Genomic DNA, 13,389 nt, shown 5'->3' on the forward strand with positions numbered 1-13,389 from the left:
ATGACTGAATGGGTTCCAGAGGGTCAAACTGTAAACCAAACTTACTATTTGACAGTTTTGGCAACACTGCGAGAGCGAGTTCGTAAGAAACGGCCGGAGTTGTGGAAAAACAAGTCGTGGATCTTACACCAGGACAACGCACCTGCCCATAACGCGCTGTCTGTGAAGCGTTATTTAGCTGCTAGAGGCACTCCAGTGCTCGAACACGCGCCGTACTCGCCTGATTTAGCACCCTGTGACTTTTTCCTGTTTCCGAAGATCAAGTCTGCCTTAAAAGGAACCCGGTTCGAGTCGATGGAAAAGGTGAAGCGAAAATCGGCGGAGCTCCTAAATGCTCTTATAAAAGAAGACTTCCAACATTGCTTTGACCAATGAAAAAAACGAATGGAACGGTGTGTGGCGAGGGGAGGGGAGTACATTGAAGGGGAGCATTCAATTGTAGAATAATTTTTAAAATAAAACTTTTTCATAAGCAGTCTCGTTATTTAATAGCCAGACCTCGTATGTGATCATCAATCGCTATCTTATAAAATGACCTTAAAGACGCAATCGCAAAAGTTCGGAATTGCACTCTCAAACTGATCAATGACCCAATTATGAATATTGTCTAAAAAACATAATTTAGAAAAGATTATATAAAATAGTATGCTAAATTGAATGTAAATCGCTAGATAAAATAATTTCCTAAACTAACAAACAAAATTTCACAAAAAAGTGTTTTGATTATATAAATAAAATATAAAATTGTATGTCTAATGATAACACGGTTACATAAATAAAACTAAAATTTATATATATGACAAAAGTCTTGAGATAAAAATGAATGTAAGTAGCTAGCTAAAATAATATCCTCAACTCATACATAAAATTTCATAATAATGATGTTTTAGTTATATAAATTAAATAGAAAATTGTAATGTTTAATAATAAAACATAATTAAAATTACGTCGTAATGTATCTACACATTCAAGTTCTTATCCGAATTTTTCGGCATCTAATTTTTCACATTGATACGTAGGCTGCTGGAAAAGTTTCTGCAAACAATATGAAAAAAACATGTAAAATTCGGTAAATGGCTTTATTGTTTTTCAAAGTATTCGCCTTTAAGATCGATATATTTTTGCATATGCTCGAACCAATTTTCGAAGCATTTTTTCCACTCTAAGGCTATAACCTCAGAAATCAGTGTACGAAATATTTCAACAGCTGCTTCAGGCGACTCAAATCGCTCACCACGCATCTTATTTTTAATGTTTGGGAACAAAAAGAAGTCATTAGGTGATAAATCACCCAGTAACGATGTTGTAGACCAAATTTAACCGACCTCGGTTGAATTTCTTGAGCATTTCTTTACTCCATTTAATACGAGCCTGTTTTTGAGCTTCGGTCAAATTGTGTGAGATCCAACGCTGCAAAGTTTCCGTACGCTCAAGTGATCATACAAAATCGTATGTATTGCTTTCATGTCAATGCCTAAGGTGCCTGAATCTCGCGGTATGTCATATGCCGGTCTCGCTCAATCATTTCACGCACAGCATCAACATTAGTAGCAACAACGTGGATGGACGACCTTCACGGAATTCATCACTAAGAAAGGTACGTCCACGCTGCAATTCGGCAAACCAATTATAAACAGTCCTATTGGATGGTGCTTCATCCCCAAAAGCCAAATGAAGTCGATCGATGCATTGTTTCAGAGTTAGATTACATTTGTAATCGTAAAAAATCATTGCCCGAAAATTTTCACGCGAAATTTCCATTTTCTTACAAAATATTAAACTTTTTTTAAAATACTATGCAAACAAAAGTAGTTGGCTTGGGTACAAACTGTCAATTGAATTATAGGTTAAAAACGTCTAATTTTACGGATATGATAGTAGCAGAACGTTGGCGTCACTGGAAGTAATAGATTGCAGAAACTTTTCCAGTAGCCTACGTATTTTAATTCCTTTTTTCTATTTTACAATACTTAATGGTCGACAATGAGCGAATCAGACGGTTATCGTTAAAAAATGAACTCGGTGTTTAAGTAATTCTTCTGGTTTACTCATTATATATCATTTATGTTTTATTCTTATATATATCATTTACATTTTTTAAATCATTATTTATATAAAAATCTCTTTTCAGAATGTATGCAGTGGAGACATATACACATTCGTTTCGCTAACCACCACCATCACCGTTACATTCATATGGACTATAATGTAATTTGTAGTTTAAGGTGGTTTTTTAGTAAAGTGCTGAAAAGAACCCCACACTAATCTTATATGAAATTGAGTCCCGGTGAAATCAAATGGTTTTCACATATGTTATAGCTTATGACCTGCTAAAGAAAACGTAAAAGTCTCAGCGCAAAAAAATGAACAGTTTTTGTGTACGATTCACCTATAGTCGCTAATATTTTGCCGTCTCGGAATATTTTATGTTCCTTATATAATTATATATAGTGCCACATATAATTATATTTTACATGTAATTATATATTATCATATATATAATGTTCAAGATATGGAACAAGAACTCATAGTTCTTGTTGAGACCTTTTCAAAATACTATAATTTTATCCATTTTAGATCAGCCATTTAGAAGTTATTGAGTATTTTATAGTCAGATTTCAGCGACTATAGATGAATCGTACACAAAAACTATTCATTTTTTTGTGCTTTCCCGCGCAGTTCACGTTCCACTTTCATTCTACGTTTGTACAATCGTAACTTACAACATCAGTGTGTAAGAAACACTAATGCAACATACATACAATTCACACAGATGACAGCATATGACAGTACTAACGCATGCGCATTGCAAACATTGGACTTCTCTACCTTTCTCTTTCGCACAGATGTTGGCTTCACTTTGATATACAGACCAGCATAGGCAATTCCTCTTCAGTAGTATATGTTCCAAAGTACAGTCAATCAAAGAAGCGTCTGCGAATCTTATGTCTGTCACTATGTTTTACGTGAAAGGTTACATTTCCAACATTTTTTTTCTTATTTCATCGTTAATCTACCGTAGAATTTTGCATACGTCAATTTCGGTACTTCAACTTCATTATATAAAAAAAATTAGACATTTCTATGAATACTCCTTAATTTACTAAAGAACGATTAAATGTAGCCATTTACAGAATCATTATACGTAATGATGAAGAATTCATAAAACCCCAAAATAACAATGTTGATTTAATAATAAACAGTTTTTATTTTCGTCTCTTTTTGGATTCATTAGGATTTCTTTTCATCCAGTACTTGATAATACCATCCGGCCTTATGCCCAGCATAGCTGACTTCGAATTTATATCACGCATAACAAATGGAGAATACCCAGCTATATAATCATCGTCGAGCGGATCGTTCTTTATGTGTGCCAAACGTGATGGGCGTTGTTTCGGCATTGGTTGATCCGCACATAAAATGGGATTATTAGCATGTTTCCCACCTTTCGGCGTTGGTAATGAGAACTGAAATATTTCATTAATTTTATTTTTACCATCTTTGCATTCATATAACTCATAGATTGTATCAGAAATAATATAATTTACCCTCTTTCCTTTGGCCGAAAGAGATCGTCGAAAATTGATATGAATTTGTTGCTTTCCATTCTCGTCTAATGTGACTTCTACTTTCTTCAGCGTCCTATTACCACAATGTGGACAGAAGATCTTTGTCATGATACTAGTGGTCTTGAAACAGGCGTAACATCTGAATATGAATGTTCGCATCTGTTTAATTACTCTGCCATCTAATGCAACCACATTTAATCCCATTTGCATGAGTACATTTTGCATTGCAAAATCCATGGTTAAGCACGCGACAGTCGCAGCCTTTTCTTCAAGAATTTCCGAATCCATTTGCTTTTTTATGCTGGAAACATTTGCTTTCGAAAAGGTAAGTGATTAAAATTAATACTCTTAAAAATATGTTATTATACATATATATGTATTATATAATATATATATATGTATTATACATCCATACTTCAATAATGTATACTTATGCGTTAATTTTGATAAAATATAACCAATGAAATTTACCTGGTGTGATCCAACCACTGTCATCGTCATCTTTATCTTTATCCTCAAATGATTCGTCACTTTTGGATGTATCAATAGAAGCAAGAATGTCATCCATGGCATACATGCCCATACCCTCTACTTCCAAATCAGTTGGATCGCACCTTAGTTTGAAAAATTTATCAGCTAAATCATTTGTTTTATCATCTTCTTTATCCGATGCTGTTTCGTAATCTGACTGTGATTCGTCCGAAGATGCAGATGTGTAAGAAGTAAATTGTTTTTCCACATTATTTATTTCTGTGCCATTTATTGTATCATCTATTGCCGAATCACGTATAACCTGTACGTGTGTGATATTTTCTTCAATAACATCTGTTTTTTCCGTATTATTCAAAGAAGCCTTTACATTATCTGTAATCACTTCATTTTTCTCCTAGATAAAGAATATAAATTTAGATTAATAAAAATTATACATACAACAAAAGCAATCTCTAAAATATCTCACTTTTTTCTTCGGCATGTAGAATCCAATTGGCAGTTTAAAATCATCTCTGATTTCTTTATCAGTTGTAGATTTAATAATTCTTATTGTTGGAATCTCTTTCAGATGGGCCGATCCAACTTTTTCTTTTTCCAACTGATATGTCAGCGCAATTACCTTAAGATCAGTAGCAGATAGGCTAGTATAATCGCCACTCTTCTTTGAAAACTCGGTCACTGTAAATGCATTAAACAAATATTAACATTATAATACACACGCACGCACGCTCGCATGCAGAGCAATTTTGGCAAAACGGTTTTGTGTAAATAGAGTAGACTAAACTGAATCGAAAAATCTTATATCATTTTACAATTTTCGAAATAATTAACAAGATATTAATTTATGAAAATAGTCAAATTCGCCTATCGCGAAATGCAAGCGGGCAGCGAGATAAGACTGTCTAATGAGGCGTGCGTTTGCCATCGCTAAGCATGTTAAGAATGCGATTACATAGAGCGCGGAAATGCGGAAACGCACACACACACACACACACACACAGAAGGCAAAATTCACTAAACATTATTAAATTTCCCACCTGTTCGCGCGTTCTGTTTCGCCTGTCTTTATCTTCTAATATTAAATATAAATTAATTCTTAAAGGCTCCTTAATGATACAAAATGGTTGAATATAACAGGGTAATACGAGTACGACAATTCTTGTGCAAACCAATACGGTTAACAAAACAACTTTATTAATAATTAATCCGCTTACATGTTTCACTTTTGAGCCATCCTCAGAGACAATATGATATTGTAATTACGAAAAAAATTTTTTTTTTACAAATTAATTTATTTCAGTGAGCCACCTCCACTTATTAACGAAAATTATAATATAAAATGAACTCTAAAATGTATTTAAATTATTAAAAGGTAAATTTGAAAGCAAAAACGATTTATTGTAAAATAATATAGAAGGTAATTCATTAAAACAAAAATTCACCATATCGCAAACACTTAAATTTTATCGGTTTAGTAAAAAACCAGTCTTTGACCATTCAGAGAATCAGTGTCAATTATGTTGAAATTAATGAATAACTTTTAATACACCTAAAACGTTAATCGCAAAAAAAGGAAAAAAGAAGGGGAAAAAATTCTGCTCTACATGTAACACAATTATATGAATCAAATATCGATTTATCATCTCCAGCCTTGAAAAGTTGCTATGTAATTTACATCCACTTTATCAGAGGGCAATAGTGTACGGCAGCATTTTGCGGTTACAGGTTTTGGGCCGCCATGTCCTCTCTCAGGTTTCTCTTTGATAGTACAAAAAACGGAAATTGTAGACTACTACTGCTAGAGTTGATAAATAACGTAGAGTGAATGAATAACGTCGAGTTCTTAAAATTAGACTTAAACGCTTTATCGCGACGAATTTGTTATACGGAAATTGACATGAACGTGCGATACTTCGGTGTAAGTTGGTGTAGACGAACGTATCATCCCACCTATCACAATAACCCACGGGTGAAGCGCTCAATCAAAGTTACAAGCAAAGTTACAAACTCATTTTTGCTCCTCAGTGTACATACATGGAATCGAAATGACGGAACGGATTTCTTACTAAAAAATGGTAGATCACTACAATTCCGTTCCGTAAAAAGTTTCTCTACCCGTCCCATGTAGCCGGAATGGAATATCGCCCAGATCGCAAGTTAATTTACTTGATTTAATCGATATTTCGTAATTTTAATGCGACTAAAGCTGGAGTGCCATGAGATTTTTAGCGTGTATCGCGTAACGACGTAACCAATCAGAAGCAATCGATTATTGTGGTTTTGTGTTTTACTAATTATTAATTAGTTATGCGATTACGTAATACGCGACAAATACGCTTCATGGGACTCCATCCTAAAACAGCAATATGCAATTTATGCAATTATCTTACCTATAACATTACTTTGAATATCCAAAAATATTGAATTATAAAAGTGAAATATATTTTGTTACTAAAATTCCATTCCGTTTCGGTTACATGGGACGGGTAGAGAAAATTTGTAAGAAACGGAATGTTCAGCTAATTTGGTTGAATCTAAAAATTTAATATTCAGAAACTTTTTTTTTTGAAATCTACAATGATGGATGAAGAAGTGTAATTAGTAATGTTAAAATTATTGCGAAATGCAAGAAATATGCCAAGTTGATGTGCCATTCCAATATTTAAGAAAGTACGAAAATTGTGTTTCGCTTATAACGTTTTATTACAACAGCAGAAATATATTTATAAGAAAACGAAAATTCTGGATACGGTCAATGTTTACACAAAGAATGCTTAATTTCCAAGGTGCAAGTGACAATTTAGTTAAAATGCATACAATCATGAGGAGTGCTTCAATTACTTCAGAATGACATCGGAATTATTTGAAAAACTGCTGACATAGTTGGATCACGTATTGTGACAAAACAAACAAGAATGATGTCGTACTGAAAAATAAGAATTATATTATTAATTTTCTTCTTCGAATTTGTCAAATTCTCAACCATTACCAATAGCCGGATCGACATAACTTGCAACCGATATAACATTCCGTTGATTTCATATCGTTTTTATACCAGCTATGATTCCGGTGGTTCCGATATAGTAGAGAAACTTCTTACGGAACGGAATGGCTAATGAGATCTAGTAAGAAATCTGTTCCGTTGTTCCGATTCTGTGTACATGGGATGTGTACAGCATCCTTAATGCCAATCATGATTAAGCGTTGGAGGTTATATTAAGAAAAAGTTATATTAAGAAAAGAATAAGGTTATATTAAAAAAAATACAAGCGGCCGACTGCATTGCACTAATTCTGTTGTCGATCGCAACATTCTTTGCCTATCTCGCATCCACGTTCTCAGTATCCACGTATCACGGATATTGCGAAGGAAATATTGATTCCTGGGTAGCCTTGTCCATCCGTACCCAACATAAAACTTCGCCTACAAGCTACAGAAATGTATAGATGACGACTCCTGAAAAAGCCGTTTATTTCTGCAAAAACCGGCGCAAGTAGAGGGAGTCAAAGCACATCTGAACTGGACACGTCAGCAGTGATCTGACGTCTTCTGGAGCGACGAAAGTAAATTATGTTATTTAGTAGTGATGGAATATCAAATATTTCATCATATAAAGTGCACTTACCACCATTGTACACTTTTGAGCGATACTGTATAATCGTGATATATATATAATATAGTTCGCTGTCGCTAAACATTACGTGCCTAGTGACAGCGAACGCGCTGGGCAGTCCTATCCTGTAGCGCGCTTGCATTTGGCGGTGGGCTGAGCGAATTTGGCTATTTTCATAAGTTAATAACTCATTAACCATTGCGACAATTGTAAAATGATAGAGGACTTTTCTTCTCAATTTAATCCATTCTGCCCCTATGCGAAAGACTTATCACTAATTTCCAAACACCCTGTATAATATATCATGATATGTATTGTATATGCAATATTATATAATCATGATATCATGATTATATATCATCATTATGATATCATCATATCATATCATGATATATATATATAATCATGATTTATATCATGATGCCCATGGTGGAGTCAGAAAGGTGAAGCATTCCAAAAGATGCACCGTAGACAGTGACGTCAACAACATTTGATTGGTCGATAGACAGTAAAATGCTACTGATAGCGTTTGATTGGCCAAAATTCAATTCCTCTTCCTCTAAGTATTAATAAATATATTTAAGTATATATAATATTTAAAGTATATATAATAATTAAAAATTGTGTACAAATAAGAAGGCGTAGCAAGAATATTAATCCATAATAATTAAAACAGTGAATCAAATTAATTTTTAGAAACAAACTGCGATCAGAGTCAAAAAATTGAAATTGGTTCAGTCAGAAACTTCTTATGTTATGTGATAGCGTGTAAGCGACATTCTGATGCTCAGTAATAGACTGTTGAAAGTGGGGATGAGATTGGAAGGGGAATAGAGATAAGGATAGAGACGATGAAAGTAAGAAGGAAAATAAGAAGATTAAGAAGGGAAAGGAGATTGCAAGATCCGTAAATAGGAATTAAATAATGATTCAGTATCATTTTGTTTGTTCAATTCTAATTTTTGTTTTTTTATATGAACCATTTCGAAGATTAATCTTTTATTGTAAGACGGTTCTTTGTCTAAAATCTTTACTTCTTTCCAATTGAAATTATGATTGTAATTGATATGATGATCAGTAATCACCGATGGAGAACCAGTTTTTTTTAAATGTCCGAAATGTGTCATTTAATCTTGTTTTTAATTTGCTTTTGATTTATCCTACATAAGTAGCTTCACAGTCTTCACAGGAAATTTTGTAGACAACATTCTGATTAGTTAAAGAATAGTTTATCCTTTCCTCTAATTATAAGGCTTTTTAATGTATTTGGTATGGAATATGCATTTGGTATGGAGTTTGCAATTACATTTGTAGGCTATAAGCAAAAAACTTTCAAAGATAGATTTTATGTATGGAAATGTGAAAACAAACCAATGAAAAGAGGCTCAAACAAATCAATTAATAAAATATATATTGTATAAAAAAAGCCAATCAGAGCCAAAACGGATGCACATAAATGCTTTATTCTCGTGTGAATAACAATAACGAACTCATAAACGTTTCAACCCTTCCTTTTGAGTCCTTATCAATATGAAATCTAATTCTAAATTACATAAGTAAGCCTATTCAAAAAGGTAATTAAAGTCGGTGCAATTATCCATTTAAGGTAAAGCATGACAAACTTTTCTAACCGTTTCGCCTCTTTGCATATGGTCTTCCTAAAATATACAAAATAGGATATCCACTTCGTATTATAATTTCTTCAGTAGGAAGTCCTCTCCACAATTTAGCCTCCTTTTTACATGACATAATTCATGAAAGCATACCAGTAGCCAACAGTTTTATAAAAAATAGTTTTTATTTGACTAAACATATTTCCAACTTGACAATTTATAACAATGAAGTTCTTTTATCTCTTGACGTGGTTTCGTTATTCACATTTACTTATTGACTTGGTGATAGAAGATACGGAGAGGAGATGGCATCTCATTGAAAGAAACACGAGCGTTCCCAAAAGGGAATTTTTTAAAGCTTTAGAATTAGTTCTCAATTCAACATTTTTTAGTTTTAATGATAAATTTTATAAACAGACCTTTAGAGTACCAATGGGTTCACCATTATCACTCATTGTATCGGATATCATTCTAGAAACGAAAGCTTTACAGAATCTTTCAATTTCACCATCCTTTTACGTGAGGTATGTAGACGACATTGCATAACATATGACGACATTGTTAACATATGATGCTTCACACATTGACATATTAATGATACTTTTAATTTGTTGAATCAGCTTAGTGTGCTTGTGTGAGTAATGTAAGTGCGCTATCGATGTTTAACGAAAAGGCCCGAGTGCCTCCGTGTCATGTCTCGACCGTTTTTGTTATTCGAGTTGACCGTCGCGTTGCCATGTTACTCTAACTAAAAAAAAAAATAGACTCTTGCATCGTTGCCATGCGAGTCAGTCTCTGTCCCGTCTGTTCATCAATAAAGACCTTTTTCTTTTCTAAAAGCAAATTGAACTTAATAACTGATTCAAACATCAACATAATTCATATCACCCCAGATTAAAATTACAAGAAATGGGAAGTGATAGGTTAAACTTTCTTGTTGTTGATGTTAGCTTAATCAAAAAGGGAAATTCTCTCATTCATAATTGGTATCACAAACCTACATTTTCTGGTCGCTACTTGAATTATTTTTCTAGACATCCTTTATGTCAAAAAGTGGGAACAATTGTTATATTAATAGATAGAGTTCTTTTCTTGTTCCATCCTATTTTTCATCAGAACTTTGAACTCAAATTCTTATAAACAATGGATACCCAAATTCTTATAAACAATTGAAACGTATTTTCACTTTCAAATCAAAAGAAGGTTGTAAAAAAAATTTGAATAAATGAACCAGGTTAACACACCTAAAGACAATACAACAGACAAGAATGATGAGAAAATTAATCATAGATTTTTCATAATACCTTTTATTCCATTTTTATTGGAAAAAATAAAAAGATTTTTTTTAACTCCGTAATACATATGGCATACAAAGGGATTAATAATCTTAAAAAATTCATGAAGTGTCATAAAGACATTCATCCTAATCTATCTCGAACAGAGGTTGTATATAAAATTGATTGTCAAGATTGTGAAACATTATATGTCAAACAGGTAGATGTTAAATTACCTTTTTTATATATATTTTATTGATTAAATTGTAAAAAATGATGATACACATTAATGGACATAGGAATCAATATCTGCGAGGACTTCTCATATCAGAGAAGGATACAGATTACTTTTTATGGAAGGTCTAAAACAACCTTTTAACGAAAGGTCTAAAACAACCAAGAGTGCAGAATCTACCGATTAAACAAGACGATAGGATCTGGACAAGTACTGTTAAACAAAAGGCGGAACTATTCGCAAAATGTCTAGAACAGACATTCAAATAGTTATCGACAAAGACAGCTGAAGACGTTACGTATATCGGACATAGAGATAATCTAGCTATTTCACTAGTCATACTCAGTGAACTCAAAAAAGTCATTAATAATAATCTGAATGCAAGAAAGGCCCCGGAATACAATCTGATAACGGACAGAATAATGAAAGAATTACCGGAAGTGGCACTTCAAAAACTACATCATATTAACGCAGTTATTAGGCTAAAATATATTTCCATGCAATGAAAAGTCGCAGAGATGATTATGATACTAAAACCTGGTAAATTAACCTAATAAAGCTATAAACTCATTTCGTTGTTATCAATAATATCAAAAATATTTGAAAAACTTGCTCAAGAGGTTGTTATTTACACCGGATAAAAGAAAGCTAATCCCAAATCATCAGTTTGGATTCAGAAGCAAACACTCGATGTTGAAGCACATCCACAGAATAACTAATGTCATTGAAAGAACCCTTGAAACAAGGCAAGTATGTGCTAGCGCCTTTCTGGACATAGCTCAGTTTGATAAGATGTGGCACAAGAGTCTTAAGTATAAGCTCCATAAACAATTACCTAAAGAATGAAGCCTAATTCTAAAATCATACATATGGAAAATCAACACTTCAGAGTAAAAATGGAGAATAAATGCTCTATATTGAAACAAATAAAAGCAGGTGTATCGCAAGGGAGTGTGTGTGTGTATACTTGGTCTTGTACACACAAGATTTACTATAACCAAACAATGTCACCATAGCTACCTTTGTGGATTAGAAAAGTTATTAAAAAAGCGAAATTAGCTATTAGAAAAGAGAAAGAAGCAATCACTAACCTGCAAAGTACTCTTAATAAAATTAATAATTGGACAAAGAGGTGGCGAATTAAGCTAAATAAGGGTAAATCAATACACATCAATTCTACAAATCGTCAAATAAAACCTATTACAGTATTTGTTAACTCGCAGATAATATAGTATGCAAAGTACCTAAGCATGACCCTAGACACAAAGCTAAGATAGAAGGAACATGTGAAGAAAAAAAATGAAGAGATAAATATCAAATTTAGAAAAATGTATTGGCTGTTGGGGCGACAATCACAACTTTCCCATACCAAATCCCCCATAACAAATTACTGTTATACAAACAGATACTCAAACCAATGTGGACTTATGGATTGCAACTCTGGGGTTGTGCCAAGAAGACAAATATTAAAATAATTCGAACAGTACAAAATAGAATACTGTGTACTATTGTTAACGCAGAGTGGTATATCAGAAATGACAACCTTCATTATGATCTAAAGATCAGTACAGTTGAGGAAAAAATTAGAAAGTATGCTATTAAGCATATGGAATGTTTAAAACATTATAGGGGAACGAGGAAGTTCTTCAGTTGCTTAACTCTGGGAGGATTGTGAGAAGACTGAAAAGGACTAAGCTACTGGATTTGGTGCAATAACTTGGTTTTATTATATAACTTGGTCGCTTTTATCTAGGAGCTGATGCAATTAAGAATCGAGTCATTAGGCAGGAACGCGAACCCATTTACCTTACTCACAATAGATACGTAGGCTGCTGGAAAAGTTTCTGCAATCTAGTACTTCCAGTGACGCCAACGTCCTGCTACTATCATATCCGTAAAATTAGACGTTTTTAACCTATAATTCGATAACGAAAGTTGTCTTAGACACATAGCCCTGTATTCCATTTCACAACCGATATCCCTAATCCTAATCCTGGATTGGCCCAGCAGCACACGTGTGCGCTGACCTCGCCAATATAAAAAGAGGCCCTCCACGAGTAGTCAGAAGTCAGCAGTCAGTCACCAGTCACTTTTCACGCAGTCGTCAATTATCAGTTATCAATCAAACTCCATCTCCGAAATTGCCGGTTCGCGATTACACGCTAGTTACGTCAGTAAAACTCCACCTTTGACACGAAACTTTGCCGATCTGTGATCTAATCGATCATAGTGGTAAGCCGCGATCCGTTAGATCGAGTGATCTATTTGTTATTACTGTCAAGTAATAAGAGTGACTCGACCGGAGCCTCCACATCCGAGTGGCAACCTTCCGTGGAGTGCTGGAACCAAAAATTTCGGCCGTTAGATCCATCTACAACTGCGGAACAACAGTAAGTCCCATTCACTCACACACACGCGCGCGCGCGCTCGCCCGCCCGCACGCACTCACGCACGCACGCCCGCACGCACGCACGCACGCACGCACGCACGCACGCACGCACGCACGCACGCACACACATATGTATATATGTGTGTATAAGAGACCCATCCGTTATAATTTATACTAAATTATAGTGCCGCGCTCGAACCGTCC

General features: G+C 34.1%; 1 protein-coding gene across 3 annotated transcripts in view; it reads right to left on the reverse strand.

The window, feature by feature from the left end:
• Nucleotides 1-2,127: 2,127 nt before the first annotated feature.
• Nucleotides 2,128-13,389, reverse strand: part of LOC108745358 (RNA-binding protein NOB1) — a 23,960-nt gene continuing 12,698 nt past the window's right edge. For 2 of the 3 annotated variants that reach the window (XM_018481481.1, XM_018481480.1), the window contains exons 4-7: nucleotides 4,528-4,739; nucleotides 4,041-4,455; nucleotides 3,549-3,883; nucleotides 2,128-3,467 (exon numbers count right to left, since the gene is read on the reverse strand). In XM_018481481.1, coding sequence (XP_018336983.1) covers nucleotides 3,207-3,467; nucleotides 3,549-3,883; nucleotides 4,041-4,455; nucleotides 4,528-4,739 — 1,223 coding nt within the window. In that variant the 3' untranslated portion in view covers nucleotides 2,128-3,206. The remainder of the gene's footprint in view (nucleotides 3,468-3,548; nucleotides 3,884-4,040; nucleotides 4,456-4,527; nucleotides 4,740-13,389) is intronic. The other variant, XR_001939092.1, reaches the window with a different exon arrangement.

This window comes from Trachymyrmex septentrionalis, unplaced genomic scaffold, assembly GCF_001594115.1.
Source record: "Trachymyrmex septentrionalis isolate Tsep2-gDNA-1 unplaced genomic scaffold, Tsep1.0 scaffold138, whole genome shotgun sequence".
Taxonomy (NCBI): Eukaryota; Metazoa; Arthropoda; class Insecta; order Hymenoptera; family Formicidae; genus Trachymyrmex; species Trachymyrmex septentrionalis.